This window comes from Clarias gariepinus, chromosome 8 (assembly GCF_024256425.1).
Source record: "Clarias gariepinus isolate MV-2021 ecotype Netherlands chromosome 8, CGAR_prim_01v2, whole genome shotgun sequence".
NCBI lineage: Eukaryota > Metazoa > Chordata > Actinopteri > Siluriformes > Clariidae > Clarias > Clarias gariepinus.
The window spans coordinates 11,620,097-11,640,897 of NC_071107.1; the positions used below are offsets into that span (position 1 = coordinate 11,620,097).

Below are 20,801 nucleotides of genomic sequence, written 5' to 3' on the forward strand. Positions count from 1 at the left end.
AGAGCCGGAGCGTGGAGGTGGGGCGCGGGATTCATTAAGGGGAGTAGAAAGGGAAAGGGACATCATCTCTCTCTCTCTCTCTCAACACACACACACACACAGACACACCGAGAAGATGGTGCTCAGCTTGTACTGCACGTCACCGTTCCTTCAATAATGGCACACAAGAAAGACAACGAGAGGACGAGAAGAAAATCCGACGCATTTCAAGGTCCTGTATCCTGAAGTGTAACCTTCCGCAACATGTAGCGAAAGAATTAAATAAGGGCAAGAAATCGAGGGTGATTGGTTTATTTCTCCAGGATGATCCGGGTTTAGGTTTTGCCCGAGTGAGGATGGGCTCCCAGGTGCTGCAGACTCTCCGGCAGGGGGTGTGGGCTTCCCTGACGGGCGGATGGTACCACGACCCTGAGCAGAACCAATTCAACAACTCCTGCCACCTTTATCTCTGGCTCTTCCTGCTCATGTTGCCTCTGTCTCTGCATCTGGTACGTAGATGGTTGCGCAGGCACGACATGTTAAACCAAGGATGGAAATGAGTCAGCAGTCAGGGCAATGTGTGCATGAATAAATAGGGCTGTGAGTTTTATATATATATATATATATATATATATATATATATATATATATATATATATATATATATATATATATATCATTTATACTAGAGAGGTAAAAAGTACAAAAAAAAGTATATATATATATTGTATATATTGTCTGCTGTATAGATATGTTGTATCTGCTGTAATACAATTCCTATTTGTCCATTTTATCCACCCTTATTTGTTTGTCATTTAAAAAAAATCTTCTAAATAATCTTCACACGGAGTGTACACGATTTCTTCTGCACTGTAATTACCTGCTACAGTAAATCTTTAAATATATCCACTGTATGTGCTTAAAGTGCATCCTCTGAGCAAGGAATGGCACCCTGGTTTCCTGACAGTGTAGAATCCCATGACATTAAGGTTAAGCTTCTGTCTTTTGCAGCATATCTGGTATGAAGTACCATTATCCTTGAATTATAGCTATAACAAAGCAGCTTCTTTCATGACGTTTCATCTCATTTCCTGACATAATATCTTTCAATACGCCAAAGTCGATTTTAAATGCCCTCATCGACTACGGATGCACGGAGAAACTGGCCAGAACCATTTACACCTCTCAGAGGGGACACAATACCCCAAGGGTTTTAATGTTTATCTAGATAGGAAGTTTACTCTACTGACCTATTTTTTATGCTAGCATTCATATCTACATGACAATCACTACTTCAAAAAAACCAAACTGGTGCAGAAAATCGATAGCAAGCTTCCTGAAGTCCTTCCCTAGGTACTGTAGGTTGGCCCTGAGTAGTCAGCTCCACTATTCCCTGCACTCAGTTGCCTCTGGCTGCCAGCAGTCTGGCTTTGGCGCATTTTCTCCGCATGCTATCTGAGAGCCGGACAAACGTGGCGTAACACTGTGGATCACACCGATGTGAAAAATACATATTCACATCCATGCATTTTGAATATTATGACTTTAATAGATATTGATTATAATTTGTATTAGGTATGTTTCTTACAATACTAATAAACACAATCACTATGACTACACAAATGAGAACATGTTCATTGCCAGTGTGATTATTACTGGATGCTTGAGTCACTAGCAACAGAGCGGGGACTCACAGAAATATATTCAAGGCTGGTGGAAAAGGCTGTTACACAGAGCGTGCTAGTAGCATCATGTTATTTTTAGCTACAGTCATATATTAATATGCAACAAATGCCTTTCGGTTTTCCAAGGGTGTTTATATAATCTTAGAGAAATAGGTTCTTCAAGGGTTCCTTAAGGATAACTAAAGGAAGATAGTTTACATAAAGGGGCATATAGAACTCTTTATAATAGGGACACTTGAGAACAAACACACTTTGTTATCAGGGTTCCATGTAGAAGCTCCCCCAGAGGGAGGGAATGAGTTACAGGTTTTCTAAACTTTTTCATTACAGGATTCCTGATCCATTTATTAAACAGATGGAATCAGGTGGTTTAGTTGGAATAAAACAAAAAACTGCAGTCACACTTTGAGAATTTCTAATTCTATTTTTATGTAACGGACATAAATGATGGAGGCATGGTGGCGGAGTGGTTAGCACTGTGACCTCGCACCTCCAGGGTTGATCTAGTCCTTGAATTCTGGTTCTTTTGCATTCTTCTGGTTTTTCTTTGCATGTTCCCCCGCTTCCTCTTGGTAGTCCGGTTTCATCCCTTAGACCAACAACATGCAGGGTAGACTAATTGCCAATTCCAAATTGTCTGTAGGTATGAGTGAATGTGTGTTTGATGCACCCTGTCCACCGTTAACTCAGTTTTATGCCCCAAGTTCCCTGGGATAGGCTCCAGGCCTCCCATGACCCAGTATAGAGGATGTAGCGCTATAGAGAATGGGTTAGTGAGTGCGTCAGTGAGTGAGTGACAAAAATGTCAAAAGTTCAACTGAGTATAAATTTCATGTGATCTGTTTATTAATAGATCATTCTCTGTGAACATGCAGGTGAATGGTAGTGATGCATTTATTTAATTTCTTATTCTTACTGGAGGTGGTCTCAGCTGACTTGGTTTTATTGCCACATGACGTAGTCGAGCCTAGACCTGAGCAATTGAAGCAACCCCCATTCGATACATTTAAAGAATAAGATATAATATTGCTTTAATTTTATATGGTGCTACCTAATATGGACTTTGTTTGTTTGTACCTGTTCTTTGCCTGGTATCTATTTTTTTATCTTCTAACATATTACCCATGAGCCTCTGTGCCAACCTATTATGTTGAATGCTAACTCATTGTTTTATTAGAAATTAGTCTAAATTGAAGCACTCTTCCTTTTTGTAATGAAAGCACCTTTATAAAAGCAAGAAACCTACTTGAATTATCAGAAAGAGCCAGCTGGTATATAGAGCATTTAATGTCTTTCTGTTCCTCAGGCTCTCCCACCCACCAGCCTGGCCCTGAGTATTTACTGCATCTCAGTAACTGCCTTCTTCATCCTCATTAAAATGGTGAACTATCGCCTTCACCTAATGTTCGATGAAGGTGAAGCTGTACCCCGGAACAGTGTTTCTGACATCAGCAAAGGTGCAGAAAAAAAGAGTAACGCCTCAGACACCTGTCGTCCGCCCAGCCTGAGGTAGGACATACCGGTCAAGTTCTTCTTGCTAAATGATTACTTATTACTATAGGGATTATACACTGCCTGGCCTATTCTGGCACCATTCTTTTCCAGTCTGAGTCCTAGAATATGCCTGTGCCATCAAGAAGGAAAAACTCTATAGATGTGATACCCTGGTCATTCAGTAGCTTCAGGTCGTCAGCTATCTTGGTTTTATTGCCACATGACGTTGTCGAGCCTAGACCTGAGCAATTAAAGCAACCCCCATTCCTAACACAGCTTCCAGAAGCTTGTACAGTGGCCACTATACATGATGGGTGCATCGCCTCATGTGCTTTCCTTCCAGGTTTCCATGTTTTGATAATGTTTTAACGCAGTTCCAGTCATTTTTTAATCTTTTTAATTGGTTTCATTGGTTGATGCAGTGCAGTAATTTAAACCTTTTGAAATGCCGATTTTGTTTTGTTGGCCGGGCAGTGTAAAACACCATAGGGATATTTATTAATAGCTACAAAAGGATGAATACTACACTTCGTATTTAAAATGTGTGTCTGAAAATTCCTTTGGGGTAAATGTCCATTATTACACTCGCGGTTTTTTTACCCCCCAGGAAGAGCAGCACAGTACCTGATAGTGTTGCCATGGCAGTATTGTCTCGAAACAGGCAAAGTCCAGTAATCCAGGTCAGAGTAAAACAGATTGAAACAGACCCTGGTCTAATTGGGGTGAGTAGTCTCCTTCTCATACTGGATAAAGGAAGTAGGCTGCCTTTGGGGTAACTGATTTTTATACTTTATTCTTTAAAAACTGCAGGAGTGCTCAAAAAGGGACTCAAAGACCACAGAAGGTAAGTACCAATCATATTGTACTGGGCCATAGAGTGAAAGCACTTCACAGTTCTCAAGGCTTCTCCTGACTTTCTTTTCTTCCTCAAGGTCTTTTGGTGAAGGTAGCAGATATAATAGTTCCTGTGCTGATAGATTGGGTTTAAGCTGGCACGCCTAACTAAGATTCCTTTAATAACTCATGCATTGTAAAACAATTAAAGCCTAAACCCATTTTTTTAGTATTCAATGTAAATGGTATGTCAGCATGAGCAGTTTCAATTCGAAAATCTGAAAGTCATGCTATACCTAGGATGTAAGTTTATTTGAAAAGCCCTTTAAACAAGAAACATTGTTACAGAGTAGCTTTACAGAAATACATTGGATTTGTATAGTGGATTCATATTTAGATCCCCAATGAGCAAGTCAAATCTGACAGGAAGGAGCCAAGCTTTTTCTGGGTAGCAATCATTGGAGTGGATAATGAATTATATGAATTATTGACTGTGTGGCTTTTGCAGGCCAGGATGAAGTCTCCTCTCAGAAGAAGTGTAAGGACAGAACTGAAGCTGAAGATGCATTCAGTCCCAATACTGATCAATCAGCCCCACTCTTACAGTCAGAGCAGAGACAACCAAACCAAGAGGACACAGCTGATGAAGGCCTGCCCCCTTCTACCATCAGTGAAGAGGAGAGGATCCTAGAAGAAGCTGAGGAAGAGACACCACCACTTCCAGACCCCATCAAGACTGGAAGCCAGTCATCAGAGGTGAAAGAGTCTGAGGAGGAAGAAAAGCCTGAGGAGACTTATTGCTCGGATGAAATCTCAGTCGTACTAGTTGATAACTCTGGTTTATCAACTCGCCTGGATGAGAATGATACGGTGAAGATCGTCATCACAATGAGCTGTGACCCTCAGACAGCGGCCGAGCTCGAGGAATCGGTCAGGCTCAGTCTCCTGGAGTCGGCTCAATCCCGACTTGCTCAGCAAGACCAGATGGACGATTCTCCTGTCAAAATCCCAGTCATTACCTTTGATTCACCTCGAGAGGATGAAGAAAGCTGTATTAAAAATGATAAAGAAGGGAGGTCAAATCCTATTAAATTACCTACCCAGGAACTGTCCATGGCTCATGAAAGTCAAGATTCCAATGAGCCAGTTAGGTCCAGGTCTGCCCAACAGGAAGCACTGTCTATTGAACATGAGGTTGAGAATCCCAGTCCAAATACCAATAACAGCTCCTCAGGCATTGATGTGCGCTCCCATCTGGATGAGAGCGATCACAGTGAGCTGAAGTCAGACACTGATGGATTCCTGCAGATCCCGTCTGGATTTGGGAGGTTCGGTGGAGGAGGAAGGATGCATTCAAGAGGACTTAGCATTGACAGCGGAAGGGACGCTGTCCTGATTGGCCACCGAGCCAAATCCAAGCAGCAGACCATGACCTCATCTAAGTCGGACTTGGAGGACAAAGAAGGCCAGTTGCCAAACGAGTCCAACTTCGTGGAGTTTGTTTCAATGTTGGAGTCTATCAGCAGTACCAGGAGTGGGGGAGGGAAGCTGACAGAGGAGGAGCAGAAGGAGGAGCTGAAGACTAAACCAGATGGTCAGGCTTTAATCTTTTTTTTTTTTTTACCAGGGCGGTTCGATTGGCAAGTTATGGATTAGTTATTCTATACAACATTTAAAACGAATGATAAATGAATTTGTTAGCTGTTATTGCTGCTGTTTGACCATTCAGTTTAACAAAGGCTTTTTAGATATTCATTCACATTATCACAAAAAAAACTAAAGTCTTCATTCATTTATTAAATAAGCTTGGCTTCCATCTCACAAAACATGCCACTGGGCAGATTGATTGAAATGTAACATCAGCTACATTTACATAGACAATATTTCTTCAATCTGATTGAAATCATTACAATATAAGATGGACACTGATACGATAAGATGCGTGCTCGTACGCTCGAAGCAGTTAATCAGAATATAACTTTTTTGACATGTGCAAAGTGGTTCTGCTTGCTGTGGACTGTTAAATCTGGCTGAAATGTAACAAAAGAAAGAAAAAGTATTTTTCTCCAAACTTTGTTAGATTATGCTTCCTATTATTTTTGATAAATCCCACCTTCTGGGTCTCATCCACTGTATTTGTTCGATGCATTATTATGTATGCCTTAGTGCTGAGCCAATTATTTTTCCCTTAGCCAGAGACCCAGTGAGTGAACATTAACACAGGTAGAGCGAGAGAAAGTTAATCAATTAGGAATCTCGTCATATCACCTAACATTAAAAAAAATACATTTATTCTATCAAGTTTAATTCTGATTGGCCCGGATTGGGTCACACTATCCCGACTGAGACGTTTACACTATGTATTTTTATTCAGCTTGGGCTATTATTCTGATTATTAGTGGAATGTTAGGGTTAATGTAAGCATACCTAGTGCTGAAGTAGCAAATTTTATGTTTACGCAAAATCTGATTTGGCTTAGAGTATGTGAATGGAAATAAAATCTGATCTTTTATAAGCCAAACTGGAGTCTAAGCTTTTAGCTTAAACGTACTGCAGCTACTTTCTTTCATCATGTCTCAGTAACAGGCTGCAGTTAATGGACTGAAGTTAATGGATGCATCAGGATCACTGTGATGCTGTGTGATGTTAAAAAACCACTGAGATCAGATCCACTAATAATGCTTGTGCAAAAGAGGACGCGTAATTGGATTTATATTTACATTTAATCATTTGTCAGGTTTAATGCGTGAATCATCTTGATCAAGAAAAAGGTAAAATAGATTTCTTTTTATTTACAGTAGTAAATTTATCAAAGAAAGAGTATCCGTAGATGTCATTTCTCCTATAAATACTAAAGATGGGGGATAAAATGATGCAGTTCTGTATCACGTTTTTTTTTTTTGTATGGCAATTCATGTAGATTTTTTTGCGGTCCAGGGCTAAAATGTTGCTGTTCTTCTATAATGCTGCAGGTGGCGCACTCTAAACTATTTACACATTAGCATATATATTTTAAATAATTTTAAAATGCTTGTGTGTACTCATGGTCGTATGATGTTGGGTGGTGGAATTAGTCCAGGTCAGTGCTGAGAGCTCCTCAGGAAAGAAGCTGTCGGGGAGTTTAGTGCTGGATGCTCTGGTAGCTTCTGCCAGATGGCAAAGGGATAAAGAGTCCTTGGGACGCATGGGAGGGTCATTCACAGTGCCGGTGGTGACCTTGTGGATTTTATGTTTGTGCAGAAATTTGAGTTTTCAATGTTGTGCAGAGATGAACTTCTGAATAGATAATAGATTAGATAATAGATTAGGAAATGTACAGTATGAAGACAAGCCATGAAATGAAACGGTGAGTCTCTTGCATATATATAAAGTATGTGTGTATGTATGTACAGAATCAGTCAAAAGTTTAAACAAATCTTTTAATTCAATGTTTTTTGTTTGGTGATTCATTTCAATTGACACTTTAAAACTCTAAAATAACACATGTGACATTAGGTAATAAAGTAAACACAAAAGTAACAACAAAATCAGTCAATTGTTATTTTAACATACAGAGATAAGCTGTTTTAGAACTTTTCTTGCAAGAACATAATTGTCAGTTAGAAGGTGTGTCCAAACTTTTGACTGGTTCTGTATGCTTTGTAATTGTAAGATCATTCTCCATATCAGTGCTTTCTGACCTGGCATCCACTGTAGATCACTTTATTATAATAGTACGTACACTTTTCTCTATGATACTGTGATATAACAGTTATTTAGTTATTTTTTCTTCTGGTTCTGATTCTCATCAGAGGAGAACACAGTGATGGTGAAGAACTTAGAAAGCACTAATGAGCCTGAACAGCAAGGTCCTGCGAACCCTCCGAACAGTCTGGCTACAGAGACACTGCACAGCCTTCCAGAGAAACGGATTCCCATCGTCTCTCCTGACAGGTAGGATTTACAATACCACAATGTACTGACTTTATTTTAGTTATGCTCTGTAGAGCTTCTTGAAGTGCTGGTAATTAGGGATTTTTGTGGAACTTGCAGTTGCCAATTCTGAACTATTCCTGAACAGCTGATCTTACTGTATTAAAATATCAACTGACTGTTGTTGTCACTTAATTTCCTATTGCCACGTGTGTTATATCATAGTTCTCCAGTATTGTTTTAGAATGTAGGAAATAAAACACATTGAAATAAAGGTGTGTCCAAACTTTTGACTGATACCCCATATATCTGAACACATCAGATATTATTGCATAACTAGACTTTTGTTGTATGACTATTTCCAAAATTGCGGTCAGTTTGACAGCTGTGAGTTTAAAGGTCTTATAATATAGCGCTTTGGGATTCTTGAATCTGATTGGTCAGAAGCAGGTTTTCTGCAGTAGGGGTGTCTTCAGGACATATCACCTGCATTTTCTGTATTCTGGAACATGACAAGCTGCGTGTTGTGGTCTTTTACTGCAAGAAAGAAAAGGAAAGGGGTTCATGATGAGGAAATCATTCTCTATATATCTATTATAGCTTCAATAATCATATAAATAAAGGCTTTTGTTAATAGTTGATTTTATATTATACACATTGCACAACATGCATATTATCATTAGAACAGTCTAGTTAGTTAAAGTATTTATCTAGTTAGTAAAACTATATGCTGTTTCAGAAGGGCCTGCAACAGGCAAAGACAACAACTAATGAGAATGGTGAAATTACTGGAATTGGGTTTAGAATTTTCATCACATTATTAAAACACGGAAGGATAGTGGTGGTGAACCATGAATTTCACTTGTAAATCAATTAACAATTTAACAAATTTAGGAATAACAGCTATGTTTAATAGTGAAATATATTACATAATGTAATGAGAACTTACAAGACTGGGACTAAACAGCTGTGTGGCCATAAGAACACATTTATTAGTGAGACTTATAAAAAAAATGCTTCATTTAGCTAGGAAACAAAAAGGTTGGATTTTGGAGTAACAAAAAAGGTCATGTGGTCTGATGAGTCCAGATTTAACCTATTCCTGAGAGATGGATGTGTTTGGGTAAGAAGGGCCACCACATTGCATGCTGTATTCAAAACTACTGCTGCATAAAGGTGTGTGACTAGCTATGGCTGGTTTCCCACCATTTTTTTCTTCCCTCATCCAGTCCTCAGACAGATAAGGAGAGGGATCCGGACTACGACTCCTTGCCCTCTCAGACCTCTCAATCAGAGAGCTCAATGCTGCAGGTCATCTGTAGACCAGAAGCAACATCCAAAGAGGAGGCCTACACCTTCCACACAGTGCACAGTAAGTGACCAATAGAAATGAAAACACATTTTTCCAAATTTTATTTCTAAATGAAGAATTCAGACTAATGGGAAAATGTGATGTGTTTTTCAGGGGACAGACCTCGAAAGCTGTATAATGAGAGAGCGTTAAATTTACCTCTTGGAGCTGAACTCATCACAGGCAACATATGGTACAGCTGAAATCCTGGAATTGTCGTGATCTTTTACAAAAAGTTGAAGGCTATTCGCAGCCCCTGCTCGAATTTCACATCTCCATGTTGATGCTGGATATTTTTCCTTTTGTATTTCCCTTATTATCTTTGGTTAGCGATCTCCTTTCCACGTCCTCCAACTCGGAGTGCCAGGATGGGTTAGTGGGTGGGCATCCAGATTGTCCGTTTCAGCGTCGCATCATTCCAGCTCATCGGCTTCGGCCCAGGAGAACACACCCTGAGATCTTCCAGGCAAGAAATCCTATTTTTCATCTCTTAGCTGGGTAGGTAAATGTATTTACTTACCACTGATTCAAGTCTTAGGCTGTGCACCAATCAATCATAACATTAAAAATATTACCATTAAAACCACCCAGACTGAGGTTCCTCTTTTGCCACCAAACAGCTCTGACCCCTCGAGGCATGACTCCTCAAGACTTCTGAAGGTGTGCTGTGGTGTCCAGCGTCGTGATGTTAGCAGCAGATCCTTTAAATGCTATAAGTTGCAAAGTAGGGCCTCCATAGACCAGACTGCTCGATTGGATTAAGATCCTGATTGGGTTGTGAATTTGAAGACCTTGAACTCTTTGCGTGCTAAGCAGTGGGGCAGTGGTGGCTTAATTGGTTAAGATCCTGGGTTTACTACCCAGAAGGGTGGGGGTTCAGGCCCCAGCACCGGCAAAGCTGCCATTGTTGAGGCCTTGAGCAAGGCTCTTAACCCTGTCTGCTCCAGCGGCACCCTACCCTAGCTTCCTAACTGGGAAATGCAAAAAAGCTGTAAGGTATATGTACCAAATAATAGAATTTGCTATTTCTTTAGAAAACTCTTTAGAGATTTGTACTTGTATAATGGGTACAAAGTAGAAGATGGCTTAGTCATCAGTGTGCTTAAATCGTTTCACCGCAGGAGGAGGATTCCCTTGACGACTCCTCAGACACGACTACTGAGGAAAAACCGTCCCGGAAACTCTACTACAAGCTGAAAGTTTTTCCTGGGAAATGGATCAACATCCTGTACGATCGGCTCACCTTAATCGCGCTGCTGGACAGGTCAGAATGGTCCTTTTTTAGAATAAACTTGGCTATAACACATTTGAGAACAGACTAAGTCTTTTCATGGTCTTTATAGGAATCGTAACTGGAAGGAGAACGCAGCTGCCGTGGTCTTGGCGTTCCTGGTTGCTTTTCTGGGTTTTGTGCTCCTGAACCATGGTTGCTTTAAGGACTTTTGGGTTTTCCAGTTTTGTCTCGTCATGGCCAGCTGTCAGTACTCCTTATTAAAGGTAATGTAGCTCTCCTGACTAGTTAATTACCATGAAACACAGTTGCTGATGTATAAGTTGTGTGTCAACATCATCAGCGAATAAAACTCGCTTCTGATTCTCATTCTGATTCTGATAAAGCTTGTTCAGCTTGTTTAGAGTTCTTTTTCTATTTTTGCAGAGCGTCCAGCCAGACGCAGCATCACCTACTCATGTGAGTGCATCTGAGAATCAGAACAGAATTAATTATGGCGTGTTATGGGGTTCATTTAAGACTCACCGCTTTGTATGGCTGTCCTTTACAGGGACATAACCAAATCATTGCGTACAGTCGAGCTGCATATTTCTGCATGCTCTGTGGCCTAATTTGGATTCTGGAGTTGAAGCTGAAAAGATCAGACCTTCCTGTTTTCACCTTATACGGCATTACAGTTGTAATGTCCGATACGCTTCGGTTTGTACAAGATGTTTTAATAGGTGAGTATTATGTATCAAAGCTCTGCATCAATTTTTATACATTTTTCTTAAGATTTTTTTCGCAAGCGCCAAAATCCTGAGCAAACTTAAATGCTGTTTAGTATAAACCTTTAATCATATTATCATGCTGAGAGCTCAGTGTGTACAGCAGTATTAATAGTTGGGTAAATTATTAGTCATAGTCCTAGTCATTACTTCTGTTCTGTGGCTCATGGCAGCTCATAAGCTACTTGTGGGCGAAAATCTGTCTTAATAAACATGCTCTATAATCCCTGGCAGGTTTTGAGCATGATCATTTTTGGTCCATTTGTAATTTTCAGCAGCACCACTTGCACATTGCTGCAATAAAGTTATTGCTACATTTGTGCAGTACAGTCCTTTTATTAAGGACAAATGTTAAAAGTTATTTCCCTCAGTTTTGGTGGGGTACTGGGGTATGGCTGGTCTTGAATCACATTTTTCCTGAGAAATGAATCAAGGTTGCAATTTAATATAGTTTTTCATCAACATAATTTTAATTACTGTGAGGTGTTTGATGTAATGAAGTGTATATATATAATTATTTTTTACAAATAATTTTATGACTTTTATTGTTATCTAAAAATAAATTTAATATTTGTATTCTATATGAATGTATGTACATTTATTTTTCCCTTTGCGTCTTTTAGGATTTACATACTGCTTTCCCATAACCTTCCTGCTTGGCCTCTTCCCACAAATCAACACATTTGTTATTTACTTTCTTGAGCAAATTGATATGCACTTCTTTGGTGGAACAGGTTTGTATGAATTTTCTGTAATTTATCCAAGTTATAAACATTTTTATTTGCTTACTGACCTTTTCTTCACTTTTCAGCTGCAACTGGACTCCACTCAGCCATCTACTGTATAGGAAGGAGTCTGTTGGTGTTAACATTACTGTACGGATTCTGTCTCGGTGCACTCAAGGTGGGGTTTCATTTACAGTTAGAACATACAGTACAGTGTTCACTTTGAACTTATAACATGATAAATAGAAAAAGCTGCAGGGAGGAATAGTGGGGCATGGGACATGTTTTACCTGAATATTTTTGAGCAAGAACATTTCAGAAGTTGAAAATTTCTTAAATCTGTTTTAACTTGAATTTAGGAATTATTGGATTATTTTGAGATTTTTTTTCATAAGGTGTAAACCTTAAGGTTTTAAATTAAAATAAAATAAAATACTGTATTTCACTTGACATGTAATGACTCTAGAATACAGTATTTGAGAGGTTCACATTTTGGTTTAAAAAATGTTTTCCACAATATTCTTTTTTAAATAACAAAATTCATCAGCTATATCATTAAAAGCACTGACACATAAAATTAATAATATTTATTATCTCCATATATTGATACTTGTCAAAGCGTGGGATATACAGTATTAGGCAGTAAGTGAACAGTCTGTTCTTGAGGTTAATGTGTTAAAAGCAAGAAAAATGGGTGAGCATAAAGATCTGAGAGACTTACACAAGGGCCACATCGTGATGGCTAAAAAATCACCAAAAACAGCAGATCTTTTGGGTTTTCCTGGTCTGCAGTGGTTAGTATCTACCACTACCAAAGGTAGTTTAAAGAAGGACTGCTGGTACTGGTACATGTAACAGAGTCATGAGTGTCAATGGCTCATTATTATGCATGAAATGCATAGTTTCCTGTGGTTCTGTTATTGTAGAGTATTGTAGATCAGTTTGCTAAAAAATACAATTCTGGCCCTGATATGATGGGCCAGAAACTCACAATGCATGGTAGTATATGGCTGCACAGCCACAGAACGGTCAGTTTCCATGCTGACCCCTGAAAGCTCCTACAGTGCACATGTGAACATCAGAACTGGACCATGCAGCAATGAAAGAAGGTGGCCTAGTTCAATGTAAAAGATCACGCTTTCCTTTACATCATGCAGATGGCCAGGTCTGTGTGCCTCACTTTCCTGGGCGATAAATGGCTCAAGGGTGCACTATAGAAAAAAGGCATCCAGTCAAAGACATTTTTGGGCAATTATCTCCTGAAAACCTTAGGTCCTGTCATTCATGTGGATGTTACATAGATACCAAAAATTGCTGCAGACCAAGTATTCCCTCATAGCAGTGGCTTCTTTTAGCAGGATAATTCACCCTGCTCCACGGTAAAATCATTAGGAATGGTTTAAGGAACATGAGCAGGGTTCAAGGTGTTGACTTGGCCTCCAAATTCTCCAGATCTCAGTCTAACAAGTCTGATCCATCAATGCCCCACCTTGCAAATTACAGCAGAAAGGATCTGCTGCTAACACGTTCTTACCAGATACCTCAGCACACCTTCAGAGGTTTAGTGGAGTCCATGCTTTGATGGTTCAGAGTTGCTTTGGATACACAAGAGGGATCTACACAGTATAAGGCAGGTGATTTCATTGGTATGGCTGATTGATGTATATTTAAATTCCGAGCAAGGCTGTTAAATTGCTGTCCTATTTTTTACAACCTAGTTTTGTGGATGTTACTATTTATGTCCATCCACTTAAATAGACAGATAGGCTATTTCACCCAAATACTAACTACATAAAACAATTTTTTTAAAGCAATAAAACACAAGGTGTCCTGTAACCATAAAAAAATGACACTAAAATAATGACAATAGACATTAAAATAAACTCTCCAGAAGTACTGGAGGTTTACGCACCAGCACCAGAGGTAAATTGAGGTATTATAAGGTAAATTGAACTTTTTTTTCTTTCATTGCTAATGTGCAGGAACCATGGAACGAGCAGCACATCCCAGCCCTGTTCTCTGGGTTTTGTGCTCTGCTGGTAGCCCTGTCCTATCATCTCAGTCGACAAGGCAGTGACCCCTCTGTACTCTTGTAAGTAACCCTACTTGATAGCGTTTTCCTCAGTTAGATTTTTCATTATGCTTCTCTGCAAGACTCATCTGATAATAAACGCCTGATTAATGAATTAATACCAGTCTTCTCTGTCCTTCACCTCAGCGCGCTGTTCAAGTCTAAGTTCATGCCAGCGTTGGGGGAAGGTGAGGTGAAGGAAGAGTCCTCTGAGAACGAAGATCCTCTTCCAAAAAAGCTCCAGGATTCAGTGGTAAGAGCAATTATGGTTAATATTGTCCAAGTAGAGCACTGCTGGGGTTTATTGTCTGACCATTACTCCTTTCCTTTCGCAGAGAGAAATACTGATCTCAGATCTGGCTGTGTGCACGATGGCTTCAGTTTTGACTTTTGCTGTTACTGCCAGTACTGTCTTCTTGTCTTTAAGGGTGAGCTTTTTCTGACTTTAAAATATTGACTTTTTCCAAGATTACACAAGGGGTGTTCAAGTCAAGCCAGGACTGGTGATTACATTTCTCGTGAATGAAGGTGTAAAGCTGCGGGAGAATATTTGAATGTGCAAAGGTTATAAAGAAGGACAAGCAACATGAATGACGATCCTGACCAAGGTGACTTGGAGCCCACTGTAGTCACTCCCATTAGCATTTAGCAAGCAAAACACCTAGTCCTTGAAAATCGATGGATAATTTGTTGCTAGCTTGCAGACTAGACATCTGTCTGTGCAAACTGTAGACATAATAATTCATGAGCACCACTTGCACATTACAGAAACTCGGCTGGGAGTTATTTCCACATCCCTTGGACAGTCCTGACCTCACTCCAAGCCATCTCCATATGTTTGGACCATTAAAGTTGTTCCTGGAGGGCCAGCGTTTTAGATGTGAAGCAGGCAGTCCTGCCGGATTGTGGCTCCGGCGTACTGAGAGGAATTTGTATCCAAGCACTTGTGAAATGCTGGGATAAGTGCATTAGTGTAGCAGGAAATTATATAAAGAAATAAAGGCAGTCCTTACTCTCATAACTGTGTTAGGTTATTCTACACTATCAAAAGTCCTGGTTTGGCTTGAAAGCCTCTCGTAAAATATTTGAAACAGTATAATTCTATAAGCTTTAGTTATAAACAACCAAAGTACCTACGAAAATTGAGTTACATCAAACAACATCAATAGCCTTATTATACACTGTCACTATTAGTTGTAAACTTGTAATGAATTTGTTTGTAACTGATCGTTGCTTCACGTCCAAGATTCCGATTCCGAGATTTTTCTTCTCTTTCTTATAGTTTAAGCAGTGATGTAATCATTTTCCGAGATCGTTATTATAGCAAATGCACAGCAGATGAGGTTGCTACTGTACATTTCGAATAACATGTCTTGTGTTTTAAATGCAGCCCTTTGTCACCATAGTGTTGTATGCCCTGGCAGCAACTGTGGGCTTCGTCACCCACTATCTCATCCCTCAGTTACGCAAACATCATCCCTGGTTATGGCTCTCACATCCAGTGCTTAAGAGTAAGGAGTACTCCCAGTTTGAACCCACGGGTACGTGCTGTCTCTTATTCTTATACCTTTATTTTATCCTCTTTACCCTACCAGGCTTACTATGGGTCCAGACATCCATTCGTCGTTCTTGTAAATTCAGTCAAATCATCACGAATAGTCCTTTGTCATGAGTAAGTGATTAATACGATGAGATTGTTCAATGTTTAGACACAGTTTATTTGGACTACTAGAATTTCAGCTTTTAGTTAGAATTCATTTTACCTCAACATCAGAAACGAATTAATTGATTACAGCATAGGAAAAATGCAGAAATGCAGAAAAATAAATTTTTACCAATAACACAATTGTTCCATTTATTAAATTTAAAAGGTTTTTATAATTTGACTAATCATAATTAAAATTTTTGGCATTGGAGATGTCTATATTCATCGAAGAGAAGAGCATTAGGTCTAGTTCTTAACCACGTTCAGATATCTGTTATAATACTGGGCCAGTGGCCAATGGAAAAAGCATAATTTTAGGGGGCAAAATGCATAAGATGGGTATAATACTTTTATATTTTTACTTTGATTATTTGTTAAAGACTTTAATATGCCTTATATTGCTGCAAATTTTTTTTATTTATAACTAGTTCCACTGTATAGAGAAACTATTAAAGTGTGTGTGTGTGTGTGTGTGTGTGTGTGTGCATTTCAGAGGACGCTCAGTTGATGTGGTTCGAGCGGCTCTATGTAGGGCTCTTGAGCTTTGAGAAGTATGTTGTGTACCCTGCCATTGTCCTCAGTGCCCTTACCAATGATGGCTTTAACCTCAGCCACCGGAAAAAGCTGGGTATACAGTAAGTGTCTGCAGCCTTGGATTAAAAAACACCCATAATTTATACACTTTAAGCACAACATTTAAGAAAAGAGACACTTATGTCAAAGATACACGTTTCCTAGTAGAGAAGGAAAAACCTTTCGTCAAACAAAAAAAGACAGAATAACTCGATTTGGAGCGACGACTATGAGCAAGTAACATCATCTGGATTTAAATACTTTTACAGAGAAGTGAAGAAGAACGATATTTATATGCATGCATTAGCAACTCTCTTGTCAGTGTTCTTATTAGTATTAGCGCTAGCTGTTAGCTTCCCGTCCTGTCCTGATGTCTCTGTGCTTTGCTTGGCTGTGTCTTGCCCCTTCACCTGAGTTTCTCAGGTGTCTGTGTCTCGCTCCAGCTGTGATGTCTTATTGATGACAGTTGCTGGGATGAAGCTTCTGCGCTCGTCCTTCTGCAACCCCAGCTACCAGTTCCTCACGCTAATCTTCACCATCGTTTTCTTCGAGTTCGACTGCAGCAAGGCTTCTGAGACCTTCCTGCTCAACTTCTTCCTCATGTCCATAGTCTTCCACAAGGTGAGGCATTATTGCACACAATTTTGGAAAGGCTTTAAAGCACATAATGCACGGAATTAAAAAGAAAATCCAGGTTACGGTGTGATTAATAAGCTCCTTATAAAATTATAACATGATTACCCAAACTACTTCATTATTTTAAATAATTTCACATTAATTTGTCTTAAACATACACTATATTGCCAGATGTATCCGCTCTCCAATTCCATCCAATTCTTTATCCATAGGGTTTTAATATAATGTTGGCCCAGCCTTTGCAGCTATAACAGCTTCTACTATTCTGGGAAGGCTTTCCACAAGGTTCAGGAGTGTGTTTATGGGAATTTTTGACTATTCTATCAGAAGCGCATTTGTAAATTCAGACACTGATGTTGGATGAGAAGGCCTGTCTCACTTTTTCCGCTCTAATTCATCCCAAAGGTGTTCTATCGGGTTGAGGTCACGACTCTGTCCAGGCCAGTCAAGTTCTTCCACACCAAACTTGCTCATCCAAAGTAGGACCAGCTAGTCCATGAAAACATCACCTACCCCTGTCTTTATGAACTTTGATTTTGCACTGGTGTGCAGTCATGTTGGAACAGGAAGAGGCCATCCCCAAACTGTTTCCACAAAGTTTGGAGCATGAAATTCTCCAAAATGTCTTGGTATGCCAAAGCATTAATAGTTTCTTTCATTTGAAGTAATGGTCTGAGCCCGATTTCTGAAAAACAGCCCCACACTAGTTCCACTACACAAAGCAAGATTCTTAAAGACATGCATGAGCAAGTTTGATGGGGAAGAACTTGACTGGCCTGCACAGAGTCCTGACCTCAACCTGATAAAACACCTTTGGGATAAATTAGAATGGAGACTGCGAGCCAGGCCTTCTCATCCGACCTCACAAATGTGCTCCGAAACCTTTTGGAAGGCTTTCCCAGAAGAGTTGAAATTGTTATAGCTGCAAAGGATGGGCCAACATCATATTAAACCCTATGGATTAAGAATTGGATGTTAGTCAAGTTCACATACATGTAAAAGAAGGCGAGCGAATACTTTTGGTAATATACTGTAGTGTATCTGTGGATTTCAAACAGGCAACTCCATTGCTCTTTTTGCCATTTTGTAGAGGAGTATCAATTGTCCATGTTGATTGCAGAGTCAGCTCAGAATGTGCTTAAGGAACCAAAATAACAGTGTTTGTTTAATGTCAGCTGGTCTTTGTTTTGTCTGCAGCTCTGGGATCTCCTGCACAAGCTGCACTTTGTTCTAATCTACATCGCTCCCTGGCAGATAGCATGGGGCAGCGCCTTTCACGCCTTCGCCCAGCCGTTCGCCGTGCCACGTATCCTTACAGTCTGACCTGCATGTGGCAATTACTGCATGTAAAAACTGTAACTAATACTAGACTGGGAAGACTGAATATGTTTATGCTTAGGGTTGTCTTGAACATGTGTTAATGACAATTTATTACTAAAATTTCCCATATCAGTATTTAAATCTATGTACTTAAGTGCTATTCAGACAGTTATGGCCGAGTAAAATAAAGGCGTGTCTCAGTTATGTGTGAGTCTGAACTTGGACTTGAGCTTATTTTGTTGAGCAATAGCTTGACACACAGCTTGATGCAACCACAGTATGAATCGATATAATGTCAGCGGTCAAGAGATCTTCATATCAGGTTTCAATGAAGCCCGTACGTCAGTGAATGCAGGATTCTGGCCTAGGTGGCTCGGAGCTCACTGCCGTCGTTCCCATGAACATTCAGTAAGTGAAACGCCTGATGTTTAAAAATCGCTGGTCTCACGAACTCAGGTTTCAGGTTTCCTTAATGAAAGTTCTCAGATTCTGCCATGCTCCTGGTGCAGACGTTAATAACCACTGTCTTTTACACTCCACTGAGCCCGTTTCTGGGCAGTGCCATTTTCATCACATCCTACCCACGTCCTGTCAAGTTTTGGGAGAGAAACTACAAGTAAGAACCTTTCGCAGCCAAAATACAGGGTTAATTAAAAAATTACAATTGCATGTTCAGAACGTCACATCTTTTTTCTTTTTTTGATTACTGCAAAATTACTTTTGATGCTTGAGTATATTTCATGCTTAAGGAAACATATTATTAAAGTTTTATTATTAGGCAAATAAATGGACGGATTGATGGAATTAATCTACAGTAGGGAAAGGTTTTGGCAGAGTCAGCTGCCCAGTCCATCAGCTACTGTTATTTATGCACTTGTTTAGCACAAAATCTTTAAATATAAATGGCACGCAAAAGCGATTACTTTTTTAATGAATCAGATCAACAGTTTCCACAAATTCCTGTTTTTCTGATTCAGGACTAGGCAGCCATATCTCATGTTTCTCATGAAATTGTTCAGCTGGGTCTCCTGGTTATATATTTAACTTTATTTGAGTAACGTAGATTCTTTTTGGAACCATGACGAAAAAGTGAGCCAGGTCCGTAAATGAAGAAGATTGGTCAAACTATTTGTGAGTTATGAAGGTATGTTTAGGATCTGACAAAAATGGAATGATGGAATCCTCTATTAATTCATTTTGCACTGTGACTAACTTTCACAAACAAAGAAAAAAAAGATGCTTGTATATTGGGCAGTGTTGGGTGTAACTTGGAGTACTTGGATTCCTTTTTTTGGGGGGGGGATTTTTCCAATTTTCTCCCCTAATTTTGTCGTGGCCAATTCCTCCCCGTCACTAGGGGGCTCCCACATTAAGGCTACTACTACCACTCAGCCGGGAGGGCCGAAGACTATCACATGTTTCCTACGAACCGCGTGACGTCAGCCGACCGCATCTTTTCGAACTGCTTGCTCACGCACCGTTAGGGGCGGAGTAACACACTCGGAGGAAAGCGGTAGCCGCTCTTTCCGCGTGCGCGAGCTCACAGACGCCCCTGATTGGCTGTAGAGCCGTGATTAATGTGGGAGCACAAAGTACCTCTCATCCCTCCCCCTGAGAGAGCTTGGCCAATCAGCTCTCTTTGTGCCTCCGGCTGTGAGAGGAAAACAGCATCACCCGGGGTTTGAACCAGCGATCTCCGGATGATAGGGCGAGCACTTTATCACTGCGCCTCTCGGAGGCCTTTGGATTACTTTTTTGATGTAACAAGTAATCCAACGCATTAGGTCTGCCGTTTTAAGTACTCAGTTATTTAGTTATATTTTCAAAAATGTAATCCATTATTCCGAAAATTTATGTAATCCGTGAGCCAGACAGCAGTCATTCCGTTAGTGTGTCTGTGTGTGTGTAAAAGTCGTCCTACAAGCCCCGCCCCCGATAACCCGGCCCCTCAGTTATTCTTGCTGTTATACCCCTATCTCACCTATGCGGGTTGACTCGGTTTGAAAGATGGAAACCTAATCACAGAACCAAAACTACTGTAGCGGTGAATCATGGTGAACCGTACTTAAGGCCACTAAGCGAAACCGCGTAGGTGAGATAGGGGTATTACTGTAGTAGTCAACAGATTATGGGCCAAACATGGCTAAGTGATGATGGTAGAATTATTATAAAGGTCTTGACCAAAACAACATGCATGAGGAATCACCAAGGAGTTTTCATTTTCTGCAATGGAAAAGTACTCGAACTAGTTACGTTTATCAGAAAGTAACACTGTAATGTAACTGATTACCTTTTAATGACAGTAAATTTGTAATGTAATTAGTTACTTTAAAAAATAACGTCCCCCAACGCTGATCTTGTAAACCATGTGAGCCAATTTTCGCTTTTTTGTCCAGGTAAAATGGTGCACTATTGCACCCCATTTCACAATTTCTCCAGGAATTTTTTCTAGCTTTAATTATGCTTTTATGACTGTCAACTTAATAATTATGCACTGATTTGTCTGATTTGTCATTTT

At 39.8% G+C, this 20,801-nt stretch overlaps 1 protein-coding gene across 1 annotated transcript in view; it reads left to right on the plus strand.

Moving 5' to 3' along the window:
- The first annotated feature begins 106 nt into the window (after window positions 1-106).
- Window positions 107-20,801, plus strand: part of pcnx2 (pecanex 2) — a 32,496-nt gene continuing 11,801 nt past the window's right edge. The window contains exons 1-23 of the mRNA XM_053502689.1: window positions 107-488; window positions 2,971-3,173; window positions 3,766-3,880; window positions 3,969-4,002; window positions 4,501-5,586; window positions 7,784-7,925; window positions 9,134-9,276; window positions 9,370-9,448; window positions 9,586-9,721; window positions 10,377-10,519; window positions 10,599-10,752; window positions 10,913-10,945; window positions 11,037-11,208; window positions 11,877-11,987; window positions 12,065-12,156; window positions 13,961-14,070; window positions 14,197-14,302; window positions 14,385-14,477; window positions 15,440-15,590; window positions 16,248-16,389; window positions 16,771-16,948; window positions 18,161-18,269; window positions 18,770-18,899. Of these exons, the coding sequence (XP_053358664.1) occupies window positions 336-488; window positions 2,971-3,173; window positions 3,766-3,880; window positions 3,969-4,002; window positions 4,501-5,586; window positions 7,784-7,925; window positions 9,134-9,276; window positions 9,370-9,448; window positions 9,586-9,721; window positions 10,377-10,519; window positions 10,599-10,752; window positions 10,913-10,945; window positions 11,037-11,208; window positions 11,877-11,987; window positions 12,065-12,156; window positions 13,961-14,070; window positions 14,197-14,302; window positions 14,385-14,477; window positions 15,440-15,590; window positions 16,248-16,389; window positions 16,771-16,948; window positions 18,161-18,269; window positions 18,770-18,899 (3,815 nt within the window). The 5' untranslated portion in view covers window positions 107-335. The remainder of the gene's footprint in view (window positions 489-2,970; window positions 3,174-3,765; window positions 3,881-3,968; window positions 4,003-4,500; window positions 5,587-7,783; window positions 7,926-9,133; window positions 9,277-9,369; window positions 9,449-9,585; window positions 9,722-10,376; window positions 10,520-10,598; window positions 10,753-10,912; window positions 10,946-11,036; window positions 11,209-11,876; window positions 11,988-12,064; window positions 12,157-13,960; window positions 14,071-14,196; window positions 14,303-14,384; window positions 14,478-15,439; window positions 15,591-16,247; window positions 16,390-16,770; window positions 16,949-18,160; window positions 18,270-18,769; window positions 18,900-20,801) is intronic.